This window comes from Bidens hawaiensis, unplaced genomic scaffold (genome assembly GCF_021521415.1).
Source record: "Bidens hawaiensis isolate Kalapana, Puna unplaced genomic scaffold, B.hawaiensis_p1.1 tig00001961_1, whole genome shotgun sequence".
NCBI classification, from domain to species: Eukaryota; Viridiplantae; Streptophyta; class Magnoliopsida; order Asterales; family Asteraceae; genus Bidens; species Bidens hawaiensis.
This window is the reverse complement of record NW_027491109.1, coordinates 516,822-536,083: the sequence shown is the minus strand read 5'-3', so window position 1 is coordinate 536,083 and position 19,262 is coordinate 516,822. Positions and strand designations below refer to the sequence as shown.

The following is a 19,262-nucleotide window of genomic DNA, read 5'->3' as shown; positions in this document are numbered from 1 at the left end:
TTTGAAACACATATCTAATCATCTTTGAAACCATGAACCTCTTTGATGATCCAAATTCATCAGATTTATTTTGTAAAACCTAAGTTTCTTCCGGAAACATGAGTTGTCCGGACACTCTAGTTATAGGCATCCGGCCAACATGAATTGCGTTGAAATACTTTTGTACAATTCGTGCATCAATCAGATTCCAACAAAATGACAGATTCAAATGTACCAACCAACGCGCTCACCTTAGTCTTTCTTTTTTCACGAAGCTTGTTTACGGTCTCCTCTATCACATTATTATATGCCGTATTATCATTTTTCTCAAGACCCGCCCCTACATGGCTGTTCACAGCCACCAAATTCGTCACTGTCTCTCTATCCTTTGCCGCCGTTCCACCACCGTCTCCCACCCGTTCATTGCCTTCCCTTTTGACTTCTTCCACCTTTTTGGATTCCACCTTTTTCGGTTCTTGATTTTCTTGGGCTACATTGGGCACCAAGAACCGACTAGCAATAAGAGCAATCTTAGGCTGTTGTTTGGGCTCTGGCTTCTTGTTCGGCTCAGGCTCTAAATTCGGTTCTAGCTTATGCTCTTCTTCGGGCTTCGTCCTTATTTCTAGCTCCAACTTTGGCTCTGGCTTATGCTCTACTTCAGGCTCTTGCTTCTGTTCCATTTCGAGCCTAGGCTCTAATTCGGCTTCCAGCTTTGGCTCCGGCTCCGGCTTATACTCCACGTCTGGTTCTTGCTCCGGTTTTGATCCTGGCTTTTACGGCTCAGGCTCTAGTACTGGCTCCATAGTTTGCTCTGGCTTATTCTCCACTTCTGGTTCCGGCTCTAACTCATGCTTTAATATTTGCTCCAGCTTATTCTCCACAGCATGATTCGTCTCTGACTCTTGATCTAGCTCTGGCTTATGCTCAGCCTCAATTTCCTGCTCTGACTCTGGTTCTGGTTTTGGCTCTAGTTCTGGCTCCGGTTTATGCTCCACATCAACATTCATCTCTGGTTCTGATTCTGATTCTGATTCTGATTCATCTTAACGACTTCTCATTTCTTGTTGATCATCAACCGATTCGTTACATAGAGAACTCACTTCCGACACATCGCATGATGGAGGAACAGAGTGATCATACTCTATTACCACCGAAGACCGCCTCGAATCAACAGATTCAATATCCATTTCACTCTCATCTCCATGTTGACTCTTGTCATAATCTTGGTCAAGATTCAATGCATTTTGATCGTCTTTCGGTTTTGATTTTGGAACAAGCTTTGTCTTTGGTTGTTTAATTACCTTCTTATTAGTACCTCCATTACTAGAACTCTCCTTCTTAACACTTGTTGGGCTTCTCTTAGTTCCTGGTTTAGGAAGTGGAGGAGATTTCACAGGTTCTTTCGTCTTTCCCGTCAAATTGGGCGTTTTCAGTGATAAAGATTTTGTGTTTTTTTCTCTAGTGTTAGGAGAAGGGTTGCGTAATCTATCTCGAATATTTGGAGAAGGACTACGTACTCTATCTCTAACATTCGGAAAGGGGCTGCGTAATCTGTTATTAATGCCAGGGGAAGGGCTGCGTAATCTATTATTAATTCCCGGAGAAGGGCTACGTAATCTATTATTAATATTCGGGGAAGAGCTGCGTAATCTGTTGTTGACATTTGGAGAAGGGCTGCGTACGCTGGGTGAACGTCCTCGAGCAGGCGAGGGTTGTTTTTTGGTGGTTTGGGTACTAGAAGAATCAGGGTTTGGTTGAACCTTTTTGGTTTCGTTTGGGGACGAGGCTGTTTTCTTCGTCGAGGCAGGATTCGTGGCCGGTTTCATTTGTTGGGAAGAAGTTGTGGTTGCGGGTTTTTGTGTTGAAGTTGATGAAGATGTTTTTTTATCCTTCGTGGCCGCTTTTGACGCCATTAGTCAAGCTAGCAATATTTGCAAGGATATATGTTGGTAGATAGAGGTTGATGATACCTTGTTAAATTAAGTGATGAAAATGGAATCTTTAAGGGGTGAAGGGGATCATAGGACATGAAAAAGGAATCATTGTCTTCAATCTGTTCCTTAATGTTTTGATTCCATAAAAGTTGGAATGCATGTGTTGGTTTGAGATAATGTATGACAATTTGTGATGTTCCAAAGAAATTGGCATGGTTTGTGGGACATCAAGATTGTGAATTAATGATCTGTTGATCAATCCATAAAACTTGGAATGCATATATTTTTGGATGTTTATAGGACAAAAAGGGAGGGGAGGTAGATGAGGGCATGATTTTGGTGATTCGGGTAGTGACGGCGTAGAGTCGATGGTGCTCTTCAACAGTCGTTTAAAAGAAAATGAGAAAAATAAAAAAGAGTAAACTGTCAAAATCGACTCCGAAGTTTTGCAGAGGATATATCAGAAACCAGTTGATCGATATTATATATATATTTAAGAAGCATTCACAATTCTACCCAAATTTGTCACTATTCATTCATTTTACAACTTATAATGCTTTGAATACTTACCTTAATGCACACTGATACATACAATCAATACATACATACACACATAGTTCTGTCATACCCACGTGCCATATTTTAACTTGAAAGTAACAAACAAGAGAGAGAAAGGGAGGGTCATTATCAACCACACACGAATGTACCAGTCAACTCCTCCTTCATACGTTTCCCCCTTGGTCTTCACATATTCCATTTTCTTAGGCTAAGGGTAATGGGGCTTGGTTGAGCCCCAGGTGTGCCAAGCAAAACACTAGGCGATGACATGGCACTGGATCAAGCCCCTCAACCAAGCCTCGAAAGGTGTAGTGGTCAGGTGATCCGGGGCTTGATCCAGTTATTTATTTATTTTAAATATTAATTTAATATTAATATTAAATTTAATATTCTTCTTCACAGAAAACTCCACCGGGGCGATCTTCTTCTTCACCTTCCCGGACCACCGCCGCCGGACCATCGATCACACCACCACACCGATCTTCTTCTTCACCTTCATCGATCACACCACCACCGATCCAAAAACATACACACACACACTCTCTCTCTCTCTACATCCTCATTCTTGCGCCCCGTGGTCCGGCTCGCCCCGGCCAACCACGCCGTCGCTCACGTAAGGGTGGTAATGGTGTGCGTTTGCAGCCACCTGGATCACTCCCCCCCCTCCTCCGCGCCCCATTGCCCACAGTCTTATCTGCCTCTCTAATACAAACTGAAGCACAGTTTCTTCTCCTCATATGATATTTGTTGAGCCCTAAAGTCTCCTGTTCTTTCAACCCTCAATTAATTTCGTTTTTGTGGTAAGCATCATATGATTTTGATTGTCTTATATTCTGGGGTTAGTAGTTCATCATCATAATTGAAGCCACAAGTTGTTTGATTATATATCTTGATGACAGATTTTACCAGATTTAGCAACCGACAGTATAAAATAATAATTCATGGCTGTTTTTGCTTCCATCCTTCTTAGAATTTGGTATAATCAGGGTAAGCATTTTCATAAACTATGTTTCGATTCCAAATATTTTGGCCTTTATTTGAGTGGTTTTCATGCATATGGTGAATTAACAACTTGAGACTGGGTGCAACATAGAACCATCTCATTAGCATGGTATACGAAATGAAGATGGTGGGTTCATACATGTTATTATTATTTAGGGCTTTCTTATTTCAGGTCTCATACGAGTTTCTTTTTAATGATCAACTTATATGGTTTTTGCCTTGAAAAAATTTGGGTCTTTAGCGAGGCAACTGTTTGTGTTTCAGGTGCTATCTTATAGTTTGCTTTATGTCTGGTATCGCAAAAGCTTTGGTTAATAGAAGCCTTTACCAGAGATGCTACATATTCATTGATCTGTTTTCGCCTAATCGATTCGTTTTTACATAACCGATCTTTTCCTACGCCAACATAGGGTCTAACAGATCTGACGTTTTATACTTCTCGCCTTTTCTAATATTCTTGATCCACTTAAATATAGGAATCGAACTATATTTTGATTAAAAACTTTTGTTAAAACATATTTAATTTTCTTTGCCCATATATATGCTTATTTTTTTTTTCAGATTCCAGATACGTCCTTATTGAATTACCAGTGCATTGATAATGATATCCTATATCTGAAAGGATGGATAATAGGTATTTACCATAAGGTTTATTATGCAAATTATTAATAACATCTTTTGAGTTTTTTTAAATTTTAAGTAGTAGTTGACAACTTTATTTATTGATTGTAGGTTATCTTGGAGTTTTTTGCTTTAAAACTTAACAACTTATATGTGGAGGCAAAAGCTATTATGGTGCTTTATCATGATTCACATTGAGGTGAAATGCTGCTTCTTTTAACTCTAATTGCCTGATTAATATTACAGTTTAGCCCTTCTAATAACTGACAAATAACATGGATGGAAAATGTATATTAGCAGGTGGCGAAGATGCCCTGGTGCAAGTTTGGAGTATGGAAGCACTGAAAATTGTGGCATGGGGTGAAGGACATAGTTTATGGGTAATTTTATTACTATTTTTATAATCATCATTATTATATTATTATCTTATTTTGGTAATTCTTCTACAGGTCAGTGGAGTTGCGCTTGCTTCATACTGGTAAGCCCCCCAGGTTTACATGAAACATGGGAAAACATCATGTAGCGGTTTAGTTTCGATTATGTTGGTCAGGTGAGTTAGATAATTTTCAAAATTAAGAAAAAGATCACCGAGGATGCGATGAGTCCAGATAAATCAATCAATGGCCGACTCATATAAGGCAACCCTTTTTTCAGTTTGTGTTGTCAATAAGCATTAGAGTTCTTTACTATGTAAAAGATTGGGGATGAAGGAGGTGAAGGAAGACCATAAATTATATGTTTGTCATATTTTAAGGTATCAAAGTGATTGGAAGAACTTAAGCATGACTGCATGAGTATGAGAACTTGAGAGGAAAATCAGAAGTTAACACTTAGCAGCATCCCGGGCAAAGGAAAAACATTGAATAGGAACACACATCCTAATAACTAAGACTAAAGATCGAAGAATTATGATTTTCTTGAAGATCAGAATTGAATTCCATGTCTCATATGTGTAGCTGGCAACACATTTTTCTGTATAGGGCATGCCAATACATTGATACAATCGCTTAGTAAAGTTTTCTTATTAACCAAAATAGTGAAGGGTTATCCACCGTGTGTTAACACAAAAACCCACCCGCCGCAACGCACGGGGTTCAAATCAAGGAATATGGTGAACCTGCACTGCCAGAGATACGAGTTATAAAGAAATGGGTTCCTTTCTACATGAAAATCGACCTCTGCTACCTTTTTCGCTGATTCACAAGCAAGTCTTATATCACCAGATTGCATATCGCATTATATACATTTTAATTTGAAACATATTATAAGGTAATTAAGGTCCATAATTAAAGGCAGATTCAAGCACATAACGATTTAAATGAAGGCCGAAATGGAGGAAAACAATTAACACCAAAACTGAAAGCCGGTGTGAAGATCTTATTGCTTAAGTTATTCGAGTACTCGAAATCGCAGGTCTAACTCATTTTTCTTTTAACTTTTAAAAGTTTATAATCAATATCTGAATATATTAATACAATTGTGAAATCTTGCAGCTTGAGTTTATGGCATGCCTCAACTTTGTAGGGGCTACATGAGTGTGAGGATCAGTATTGAAGCACAACTGAATCAAGTCTTGGTTTATGACGTGCAAATTGATACAAACACCAAATCCGGATCATTGAGTTTTCTACAATCATGTATTATATTTGATTAAAAGTGAACAAACTAAATCCTGCCATTCAGGATACTATGTAAGAATGAAATTCGTTATTATGCGTGTTCAATATGTGGAGGAGACCTCTATTTTGGCTCCATTGAAGGGAGAAGATGGTTAGGTTAAACAATATCATGCACTAACACAGTCACCAGCAGTGCCATCACTTCCATGAAAACAAACCCGATCTAACTTGGTGTACTTAGAGATGACCCGTCAACAACAAAGACTAACAATGGCACTTTAGACGTTCATTGTTGTCACACCCCGACCAAAGGCGGAACATGCCGGTGCGTAACGTATTGATTGGACAGTAGCTCAAAAGACACTAATTAAAGTGACAATAAGTACTTAATTCATTAATATCAAAACAAGTACACAGTTATAATAATCAAAACAATTACATCATATTTATTGTTTGGATAAATATCCTAAGGTAAAAACTAATATCTTCAATCTTGATCAATGTAAATTATATGTACCTGTAGCATGTATAAAAATAGAGTTTGTTAACACGAATGTTGGTGAGAATACATAAGTTTTAGTTTTATATATATATATATATATATATATATATATATATAAATCACAATTCATATGTAAATGATGAGTATTGCAATTCTTATGAAAATGTAAACAACTAAATAGATGTGGACCCGTTCTTATTGATACGAAATCAACGTACTTGAGTAAATGTATGATCATACTAGATGAGGATAGATGAAGATGAGATACCAACCACCAAACATAAAATAAACAATTAAGCACATAGAGCATTATCATAGAGCATGTAATGATCACACATAAACATACATTGAATTGTGTTTTGAATAGATGTGAAATAAAAATGAGTAAAATAAAGTATACATGTTACCCCCAAAATATAAAAGATGGAAAAAGGGGGATATGTAAACTCACCTGATTAGATGAACAAAGTAAAAGTAAGGATGTGAGAATGATGAACCCTTCGGGATACACCGATAAGGATTTCTAATTAAATATAAAAATATTAATTAATTACAAATGATATAACATAATTTAATGAATTAATATTTCAATATAATTTGGGTTATGTTTGGGATTTTGGTTTAAAAATGAGGTTTAAGAAAAGAATTTAAAATTGTATAGATCATATAATATTTATAATACTTGATGAATGATTTATAATTGATGATGAATGTTTTGTAAATGAAGTTAACGTAAACTTAAGTAACGAGTTTGAAAAATAAATAAGAAATTAATTAATAATAAAGAAATATTCGATCAAAATGATGTTAGCACAAGTTTTAAAACATTCTGACGCCAACATATGAGTGCGCCTATATATTTACTATTACTTATTTATTAGAATTTTCCAATTTATATGTACCATCAAAACTTCTATAATAATAATAATAATAATAATAATAATAATAATAATAATAATAATAATAATAATACTTTTGTGGGTAACCCTTAAATATACATATATATATATATATATATTAAATAAGAAAAAAATACATTTTGAAGTTCACTTTTGATGTTAAACGAAAAACCGGGTTGTGAAATAAATAGATAATAAAAAAATTAATAAACGAGTCGGGTTTTCGAGTCCGATAATTGACGAATGTTTCAATTGTATTTGTAGACACAAAAACCACACCGCAACGCGCGGGTCAAGATACTAGTTATACTGAATTACTGATTAGTTAACAGATCTCCTGGGCTTGTAAACTCAAAAAACATAATTACTTAAAGGCCCAATCGACTGTTTGACTTGGTCTTAAGTCTCTTAATTAGTGTATTTATTTCATTGATTAACTCATTTTCTTAAAGCATTTATTTTTTTTAATGTACACTCATATTATGTTACGCCATATAGTTCTATTCTTAGCACAACGACTTTCAAATGACAGTCGACGGTGTGGTTTCCCGGAGAAACACCTAAGCCAAACTCTGAAGCCAGTGTGGACCAAATTAAGACAACATAGTCTGATCATAGTTGGACAACGTTGCTCTTCAAATTGAAGAGTATGGTGACCTAACACATAAAGTAACTATAATCAAACTACGCTATCATGCATCAAAGTTTTAATTTTCGATTATTGTATGTATTACATGTACAAATATAGTCAATCATGCCTTTTTTTCTTCTTCCTTTACATCAGATAGCTTTACTTATTCAATAAACACCTTCACCACTACCATGACCACCTTTATTTATAAAAAAAAATACCACTCGGAGAAAAAATGAAACACACTCAAACCAAAACATAAGAACATCATCACCACGTCTGACACCATAATAGTCATACACCCAACCCGCGGAATACGGTCGTGCATAAGAGAGGGGTACTGATCGCTAGATGTCATTAGAAACAGTGAAAATGGTGATTAGTTTGTCTTGCCAACATCTTATTTGATAACTTGGAGCATTCACATCCAATCATCTATCTTTAAATCCAAAATTACACTAACAAACACTACATATTCTCTCATTTCAATAATATAATACATTTTTTATACATTTATCATTAATATTTATCTTTTCTTTACTCACAATCACTTTCAAAATCTATTAAAAAATTACATTGTGAACAATAACTTATCAAATATACAATCTAAACACTGCATTTTTCTCTCCTTCACTCAGAACACCCTAAACTATATTCTACGTTATAAAAAGTTCACTCATATGTTCTTTGATGAATTGAACGTGAATGCTCTTACATGTCATCAACAAAACCTGAAACCTCAACTAAAGTAAATTTCGAATGTTTGATGCATCACAAAATAAGTTTGTTAATTTAATGTTCGTAATATGAATGATGTTGAAACATCTATAGATATCCTTAACATGTGTGATTTCTAATATTCTAATACTTCGTTTTTATTTAATCAAATAATTATTCTAGCAAAAAATAAATAAATAAGATCTCAAAACTGAGTACTTTAACTGTTGTTTTCCTTTGTTCTTCACAGTATTATTTTTGGTCATTAACTTTTGCAAGCTGTGTTTTTTCATATATATATTTAAAGTTTATATAAAGAAAATAAAGAATATCAAAAACCGAAAAGGCCTCACTTAAAACTATTATATTAAATTGAAACATTAATAAAAAGAAATTTTATTTATATAAATGGAAAAGATAATATATTTATGTCCAGCTTTACTGTTAATCTTGTCATGTTGCACTTAACTATGGTCGCTGCTTTTTTTATCAATGAAACAAAATAATTTATTTCCATTCTTTTAATTAAATAATGTCAATTATTTGGAAATCCTAAAAGAAACTTAAAAAACATACCTACCAACCAATCAAACACACACATATATATATGGTATGCTGTTACCAGTTAACAAATAATAATGTCATCATGTATCTTTAGCTATTTAAAAAATACAATAACTTTGCTTGCATATTTCTTTTACAGCAAGTATATACTGAGTCAATGAATTCTATATTAAGATATAGTCATCGTTATATTCTTTCTCACTAAGGGGTTTTTTGATATATATTTTACCAATTTATGAAGTTATCCAAATGAAGTCTTTGAAGTGCCTTGCGAAAGTCTCGGTGCCATGAGACATGACGACCATCCCTTTCAACCAACCAGTTACGATCTCCCAACTTGACATACAGAGAGATGTAAATGATCGAGTCGAGTCCCTCATTTGCTACACCAAACCATTTTGCTAAAAAGCTCTAACTGATACGAGCTTAATGAGCTTCAGCCTCTGTTGTTGCTCATTTAACTGATGAGGTCGACCACAAGCGTCACTTATCGAGCTCAAGTTGGATCGAGGCCTAAACTATCCTGTTACTTATATGATTTATTATTATTGTTATGTTATACGCTTATTTTGCCAGATCTATCTTATTAATTTAACCGTGACATTTGGAAGTGAGGTAAGTAGCACATGACGATGTTGTAACTTGCGCTGGACAGGAGGTACGTGTCAATTAGTAGACGGTTGTACACAATATAAAAGTGCTCAAAAGGAGTCGACTCCACGTTCTATCTGCAAATGCCTAATAAAAATATATGAATCAGTGTTAGTTTCTTTCTATATATAATGGCATGTGATTCAAATGAATTGTTTTTTATTTCATACACTGCCTCCATGTACCAATATGATTATCTTTTGTTTTTCAGCTTTTGTGTTCACTTGTATATTTAGATATGGTAGATTTTGTCTATTATAAATTGAATATAATTTCAACATCTTGATTTATAAATCATATCATAACTATATTCGATTAAACAATCCATATACATAATATTGTAGATTATGGCGGCAAATCATGACACGACTCAAAACACGACAAAACATAGCCCGTTTAATAAAATGGTTAATCTGTTGAAATTTGTAGATTAAGTTACGCTAAAAGAATTTAAACATATATAAAAAAAGAAGTGAGTAAATAAATAAATTATTTTGCATAGGTTCTTTGTATATGGATGTTGTGTGTTTATTACTGAACAGTTTGAGGAGAAGTGAAAATGGTTAGAAGGAAATTAAAAATAAATGATAGTTTAATCATCAATCCACATGTTCTTCTAGAAATAAGCAATATTAGATGAGCTGTTGTAAATTATTTATTACTATTAAAATGATGATGTATATAAATTAGCATATATATGATATATCTTATAGCAAGACTCGATGCAATGGGAAACAATAAATTAAATAATTTAGAAAATAGAGGACACAGAGGATTAAATGTTACAAACCATTCTATCCATCAAACGACTCGTAGTCTAATGGTATCGAGGATTTAAAGGAGTGTGATTTTCGACTAATAAGGATTCTAAGTCTTATTACAAATAATAATGTATATTTATGTATATCAAATAACTGTATAAATAAAAAGTTTGACATGATCACATACAAGGGTCTCAATTCCTACTTTAAACGGGACAAAATAATTGAATTTTAATTATCATGTCTAACTCATTTAATAAACAGATCATGTATGTACGGGCTGACCTACTTAATTAATTTGAGTCATGTCGATTGTACCAATTTACAGAGTTAACAAGTTATTAAACTTTAATATACAATAATTAGTTTTTAAAGTGACCATTTATTTTTAGTTTTTTACAAGTAAAGAGGCTTTAATATATTAAAATCAAAATTATTGCACCTCTTCATAAAAATCAAAAGATAAATTGAATTTTGATAACTCAAACTGTCTCTTTTAATCCTTACTCTTGTCATGACATTTATAACTTTCACTTTCATTCGTAAAACAATCATAATCTAATGAAAAAGGTAACTCGGTGTGCCCCTAATGAATAACGGCCTTAATTTTTGTTACATTCATAATGTTATAAATTGTTTTGAAACAGCATAAACTAAAGCTAGGAGCAAAATGAGTATATATTCATTTTGAGTAAGAATGTCCTTGACAAAGAAAATGAATATTAGGAGTATCATTGGCTGCATTGAGTATATAAATTATTTGTAGTCAATCAATCAACAGTTTGGATCACTAAAATATAATCATCTTGTTTTTTTGTTTTTTTGGTTACTAACTTGTTTATGTCCCCATCCTAAAATACAACACTTAACAAATCTCTGGTTGAAATCTCTTTCTTGGAATATAATCACTCCAACAAAATTCTCATCTTAGGAATCTTTTTCCCATATATATATATATATATATATATATATATATAAGGGATATTTTGAAAACTATGTTGAGTTTTAAGAACTTAAGAATTCAATTCTAGGCCACATATTTAATTAAATGGATTAGAATATGTGGTTGAGATTAAATCTAGCAAAAAAGTCAAAGTATGAGAGAAAATAAATATGTAAGTGGTTACGCTAATTTTTACGTCCGTTACACATGTGTAAAAAGTCTACTCGGTGCGTAAAAAATTTTGTAATTTTTTTACGTGTATGTAACTTACATATATTACGCATGTGTAAAAAAAATTCGGAAAAAAAATCGTTACACTGAGTTCTTTCGAGTTCTTAAAACTTAAAGGGGTTCTTAATTGAAATCTCCCCTATATATATATATATATATATATATATATATGGGAGGGATATGTTGAGAACCATGTTGAGTTTTAAGAACTTAAGAACTCAATTATATGCCACACATTTAATTAAATGGATTGAAATGTGTGGTTGAGATTAAATCTGGCAAAAAAGTCAAAGTATGAGAGAGAATAAATATGTAAGTGGTTACGCTAACTTTTAAGTCCGTTACATATGTGTAAAAAGTCTACTCGGTGCGTAAAAAATTTTGTAATTTTTTTACGTGTATGTAACTTACATATATTACGCATGTGTAAAAAAAATTCAAAAAAAAAATCGTTACACTGAGTTCTTTCGAGTTCTTAAAACTCAAAGGGGTTCTTAATTGAAATCTCCCATATATATATATATATATAGGGGAGGGATATTTTGAGAACCATGTTGAGTTTTAAGAACTTAAGAACTCAATTCTAGATCACACATTTAATTAAATGGATTGAAATGTGTGGTTGAGAAATCTGGCAAAAAAGTCAAAGTAGGAGATAGAATAAATATGTAAGTGGTTACACTAACTTTTACGTCCGTTACACATGTGTAAAAAGTTGACTCGGTGCGTAAAAAATTCTGTAATTTTTTTACGTGTATGTAACTTACATATATTACGCATGTATAAAAAAAATTCGAAAAAAGAAAATCGTTACACTGAGTTATTTAGAGTTCTTAAAACTCAAAGGGGTTCTTAATTGAAATCTCCCCTATATATATATATATATGACGGTTCATGCGAAAAGTGATTTTACAGCGAGAAGTGCGAGAAGTTAATCTTAACCATTGATCATATGTAATCAATGGTGGAAATCATAAATGGCACATTTGTAATTATTAGGACATTGTTATAACATATAAAAGTAAAAAGGATAGAATTGTCATATATAAATAGGCATAATTAAATCACTTGAAGTGTCTTCATCAGTTTCCCCATTTATATGCCTTAATTAATATAGCAATTAAAGGATTTTGTTAAAAAAAACGATTCTTGAATCTTGGCTATGGATAATGTGTTTTTAGAGTGCAGTTATGTATGTTATGTTTGGTAATTATCAAATTTTCTAAACAGTGCATGATGTGTATTTAAGCTACTAACTTGAGTTTGTGTTCGTAACTGTATGACCTATGTAGCTATGTGTAGGTTTACTTAACACGTACAATTTTTTTTTATTATTAAACTTATTTGATGTGTAGTGGATATTTTTTGATGTGTAGAGCATTTTAATTATTTATAGTTTTGTATTGTTGTGTAGTATATAATGTTGAATTTTGAGTATATCATGTTTGTTATACGTGATTATTTGTTGTTGTGTATCTTAAAATTTGAAAGTATAGGAGTCATTAATTGTGTAAGTTCAAATGTGATAATGTATGGGAGTCTGAATGGTGTTCGTATAAATGTAAGTGTTGGTAGTTTTCATGTTTATCAGTGTCTATTTGGTTAAAAAAAATTCCTACATATAAACACATAACCTATGCATGTATACGTTAGCCAACACAAAAACAAATAACCTACACTTGTGTTTTCGCATGACCTACACACTTATGTTTTCATATATAAAAACATATTTCATATAACCTGCATATAACTTACGTATGTGTACAACCTACACAAAAAACATATAACCTACACATATGTATATATTAACCTACACAAAAAAACATATAGCCTAAATTATGTTTTCGGTTGACCTACTCACTTATGGTTTTACATATAAAAATGTATTTCCTACACTTGTTTAATAAGTAGTGTATATTTTTTTATACGTAGGACATTTCACTAATTTATAATTATGTATTGATATGTAGTATATATTGTTGGATTTTATGATATAATTTTTTATATCATAAAAATCATAAAACGATAAAGTGAAAATGATAGTTTTTCATTGTTTAGATCGTTGTCGGTTTTATTGTCAATTTATAAAAATAATTAAATTAAATATTATAAAAAGACGTATTTTTTTTGTTGATAAACAGTACTTAGGTAAATATAGATTATGAGATTTTAAATTATATATAAATTATAATTAAAAATGGTAAAATTCAGATTTAAAAAAAGTTTGTTTGTTGATAAAGAAATCGATGTGGTTTTTTAACAGATAACTAGAGAACATAATATATACTTTATAATAATAAACATAATAATAAACAATTAAAGTGTAACTGCTCTAAGATAGTAATTTATTACTAAACATAAAAAAAATTTTGTACTAAAATACCCTTATGATTAAAATAAATCATATAATAAAAGAAAATTTCTAATTGGTGGGTTTTATTTCTCGCGCTTCTCGCTCTAAGAATACTTCTCGTATGAACATAATCCTATATATATATATATATATATTATTTTATTACAATCAATAAAAAAAACTAATGAGCATAAGAAGCCAGACAATTGTCAGAAACATATTTATGTGTTGTAAAATTATATACATATATCATTTGTAGTTCAATGCATATAGCCTTTTGAGCTTCTCTTCTTCACATGCTTCATCTCTCCATTCTCTATGCACCATTGATTAAACTCTTTGTTTATTCATTGACTCATGCATCCATCATCACTTTACAGATCTACACACCAACCAATATGCATGATTAATTTGCAAGCTCAGATTGCCACCATTTTGTTGTTAACAAGCCAGTAATATTATTTACAAAATATTGAATAATATTATTAACTTGTTAGTTTCAACTGAAACTAATTGTTGTGTTTTGATCATATGTTCTTAAGTTTTGTGGGTTCTTGGCTTGTTTTTGCATAGCAATCAACAGTACTGATTTCTCAGGTCTCTTTCTTGGAATACCCGCCATTTATTTTTATTTTTTTATATATATATAAAGTTGGGTTTTGATCATTTGTGGTTGGATGTATATTTTGTGGGGTTTTTTTGCCATTTTTTTCAAAGACTGACCAGCATTAAGTTCTCCAGTTTCTTGATTTGGGCCCCACTATGAAACTGATTTGGTTATATAAATTTTGGCATAATTAATTTTTTTAATGATGTTTGGAGTTTCAAGTTTCAATCTTTTGTTACTAAATTTTGTTGGTTTTGTTCTTTTTTTTTTTGGGTAGATTTTTGAGTTTTCTTGATTCTCCATTTGAATCAGTTCATGTTCTTCTTCAAACACAGTAGATCAAATTGACCGGTAAGTGATTTACTCGATGAAACAAGTTGTCCTTTTCGATTACATTAATCGTTTGTATATATTTGTATGATGATTATTGCTTGAAACAGTTATTTGTTGTATGCTATGTGGGAAGTGTGCAATATTTTCTTATTATCAATATTTCCTTTAAAATTTTGATTTTTTATTGTTTTAGGACTATAATTTTTGGATTTTAATTTATGTTGGATAATATGAATTTATATGACCTAGTTAACTTAGTTATCAAGTTGAAGTCTTTGTTAGTGGTCAACTTAGAAGTCAAAGGTAGATCTTAATTCGACATTTAAGGTACTTTTAAACGTCTAAATTGATGAAAACGGCATTGTGTAAACTAAAAAGTTTGATAGGTACCATTAAGCATTTAAAAGGGAGTATGATGTAGAAAAAAAATGTAGTTAAGAGATATGAACATATGGTAATTATTCGAATTTCAAACTTACTACATTTGAACTTTAACAGTCAAAATGAACCTTTTTTTTACTAGAGAAGTAGAGGGCATGTATGGGAATATAAATGGCACATTACTATATTATGATCATTTAGTAACTTTCTGATCATTTCAATGCAGAATCAAGCGATAAGCGTCGCGCTCACGTACTTTGAAACCAACAAATTTCATTACAAAAACGTATCTAAACATCGATATATGATCATCCAACTATTCTGAACCCGAATTCAAAATGGAAGACGACAATGCGGAAGACATGGAGGTCGAAATCTTGTCTTCAATGTGGCCCGAAGACATCGATGCAGCTGGGAAAAAGTTCAATGTGGAAGGACCGGGTGTTGATCAAGACTTATTAGAAGATTTGACTTTAACTGAAGAACCGAGCATAGCTGACTTCAAACGACTAGTTGAGCTCACAAACTATAGTGAAAAGGGGTCTTCTCAATTATCCTACCTTGTAAAAAACTGGGAATGGAAACAAGAAAATGCGGTGAGACTTCTAAGAGAAGAACTTGAGACTTTAAGAAAACAACAACACGGATTTGAGCTCAAGAAGTTAGAGATTTTAGAAGAACATAAGTTTGAAAATGATAACTATGGATGCGTTAAACGCCCGGTTTCTATACTTGATGAAGTTTATGAAATCTTTCAAGATGTTCCCAAGAGGAAAAGTGGTTTTATTGTTCAAGATGAAAGATTGGAGATAGAAGATGAACATGATACAAATACGGTTAAGTATTGGAAACAACGCGCTTTGCATATGGAGAAACTATTGAACGCGAGTGTCCAACGGGAGCATATACTTTTGGAAAAGTTGGAAGAAAGTCTTGAAAAGCTCGAGAAGCAATCTTCACCTGTTGAAGAACTTTCGCAAATCTTGAAACGAGCTGATAATTACTTGCATTTTGTTCTTCAAAATGCTCCCGTTGTCATTGGCCATCAAGATAAAGAGTTGAGATATCGGTTCATTTATAATCATTTTCCAAGCTTGAGAGAGGAGGTAAATAAATAAAAATGTAATAAATGATATAATAATCACCAAATGATAATATTGATGAAAGTTTAATACTTGTTTTAGGATATTATTGGGAAAACAGACGTCGAGATATTCAAAGGTGGCGGTGTTAAGGAATCTCAAGATTTCAAAAAGGAAGTTCTTGAAAAAGGAGTACCGGGAAAGAGGGAAATTACATTTGAGACTGAGTTATTTGGGGCCAAAACGTTCTCGATATATGTCGAGCCCGTTTTCAGCAAAGCAGGCGAGACGATTGGTGTGAATTATATGGGAATGGAAATAACAGACCAGGTAAAAAAAAATAAAATCTTAACAAGTGTTGATGCACGGGTAAACCCAACTCGTTTTGACATGAACTTAAGCCCGGCCCGTTATGCAATCTCTTGTCATTATTCATTAATGTGTATGTTTTCAAAGTTTCTACTTTTCATACTGTTGGACAATCATGTAGGTGAGAAGAAGAGAAAAGATGGCAAAGCTTCGAGAGGAAATAGCCGTGCAAAAGGCCCGGGAAACCGAGCTTAACAAAACTATTCACATAACAGGTTTAGTGGCTTTCTTTTTTGCTTTCATCATTTATTATTATTGTTTACTAATATATGCAATTTAAATGTAGAGGAAACAATGAGAGCGAAACAAATGTTAGCAACCATGTCACACGAGATACGATCTCCTTTATCTGGGATCATTAGCATGGCGGAAATATTGTCGACTACAAAGGTTGATAAAGATCAAAAACAACTCTTGAATGTCATGTTATCTTCGGGTGATTTAGTCTTACAACTTATAAATGACATTCTCGACTTCTCTAAAGTCGAATCAGGTTGACTTTCTATCCTTTCTTGTATCATTTTCATTTGACCATTATGAGATTTGCTAAGTTTAATGTTTAATGGTTTTTTAAAGGTGTTATGAAGCTTGAAGCTACAAAATTTAGACCGCGAGAGGTGATCAAGCATGTACTCCAAACCGCTGCAGCGTCACTGAAAAAGATGCTAATATTGGAAGGACACGTGGCGGATGATGTCCCCATTGAGGTGAGATATATTTTTCATATTCACCTAAGCTAGTATTCTTTTTATCCTCTGAAAAATATTTGTGGGTCTACCCGATCCGATACATTACTGTGATGTTCTTCGAATTTGCAGGTTATTGGTGATGTTCTTCGAATTCGACAAATTCTCACCAACTTGATCAGGTATATTTCATTTAGTCATCACTAGTTTTCTAAAGCATACGATCTGACCTGACCCGTTTTGACCCGTACTGAAAATGACCTGTTTTGACCTGTCCACAATCGTTTTACCACTTAGATTCTTTTATTTGATTTTAAGTCATTTCGTGCAGCAATGCGGTCAAATTCACCCACGAAGGGAAGATTAAGATAAAACTTTATCTAATAATGGACCCATGTCCCGAACATCAGAAAAAACATGAGAACAATGGACCACAGTCACACGAAACAGTTGTGTGGATACGATGTGACGTTCAAGATACCGGGATTGGAATCCCAGGTACATTTCTACATTCTTAATCTTCCAAAAAAAACATTTTTCTGCTTTCTAACCCACATTTTTGTTAATCTAATTTGACAGAAACTGCATTACCGACGCTGTTTAAAAAATACATGCAAGCTGGCGCTGATACAGCTCGTAAATATGGCGGGACCGGATTAGGCTTAGCCATATGCAAACAACTGGTAATGTTTTTTGTAACATTCTTTTTTTAAGTAACATGTTTCTTAAACAAGGTTTCTTTCAACAGGTTGAACTCATGGGTGGACGGCTCACGGTTACTAGTAAAGTAAATCATGGATCTACATTCACTTTTGTCCTACCACACAAAGTTCCGCAAGCGTGTGACAGCTCAGATGAAACTGATGAATTCGAAGACGGGCATGGCAATGGTTCCATGGAAGAAGATGAGGATGATGTGAACTGCGGGTTTTTCCAGTTCAAGACACGGACTTTAGGCTCTCTTTTTACTTCTAACGGGTCCGACCCGACACATGACAAAGTAGACAGAATCAGTGTTCTAGAGAATAATAATAATAATAATAATAACACGAACCACATGAGTGTCGATCAAGACCGTCCATTTCACGATCCATGTATCCAGAAAAACCGTCCCTCTGTAATGAGAGTGGACTCTAATCAAACTACAAGCAAATCATCGGTAAGGCATAAAATACTTCTTGTTGAAGATCATGTTGTGAATGTAATGGTGGCAAAGCGGATGATGAGACAGTTGAATCAAGATATGGATGTTGTGAATAACGGGGTTGAAGCATTGCGTGCGATTCAACGTTATGATTACGCACTCATTCTTATGGTAACTATTATAAGTGTTATTATTATTAAGTCACCATCAATGTACATATGTACAAATGTTTTATGGATTTTATGGTGTAGGATGTATGCATGCCTGTTATGGATGGTCTTCAAGCTACACGCTTGATCCGGTCATACGAGAAAACTGGCAACTGGGATGAAGCACGCTTGGCCGGAGTTGACTTTCCGGATCAAATATCAAAGCAGTCCAGAAAGAGAATTCCTATAATTGCTGTAAGTAGATGAAACTGTTTTGAAGGTTATTTTGCTCATTTTTATTGTTTTAACTCGGGTTAAAAACTTGATGGTTTTGTAGATGACTGCAAATGCAATGTCTGAAAGTGCAGAAGAATGCTATGCCAACGGTATGGATTCGTTCATAACAAAGCCGGTTACGCTTCAGAATTTAAAGCAATGTCTTGAAAAGTATTTGCCTTCATAAGGCACCTTGTATATCTATGTGAAGTTTGTATAGCGAGTGAATACGAGTTATTTAGGGAATTTTTTAATTGTTTTTTTCCCAAT

The 19,262-nt window shown here is 33.1% G+C and overlaps 1 protein-coding gene across 1 annotated transcript; it reads left to right on the top strand.

Moving 5' to 3' along the window:
- The first annotated feature begins 15,624 nt into the window (after positions 1 to 15,624).
- Positions 15,625 to 19,183, top strand: LOC143602722 (histidine kinase 5-like). Its single transcript, XM_077079742.1, has 11 exons — positions 15,625 to 16,392; positions 16,471 to 16,698; positions 16,859 to 16,952; positions 17,024 to 17,230; positions 17,314 to 17,444; positions 17,556 to 17,605; positions 17,755 to 17,921; positions 18,003 to 18,106; positions 18,172 to 18,738; positions 18,819 to 18,971; positions 19,054 to 19,183. The coding sequence occupies exons 1-11, from the start codon at positions 15,625 to 15,627 to the stop codon at positions 19,177 to 19,179; spliced, it is 2,595 nt and encodes an 864-aa protein (XP_076935857.1). The 3' UTR covers positions 19,180 to 19,183.
- The last annotated feature ends 79 nt before the right edge of the window (positions 19,184 to 19,262 follow it).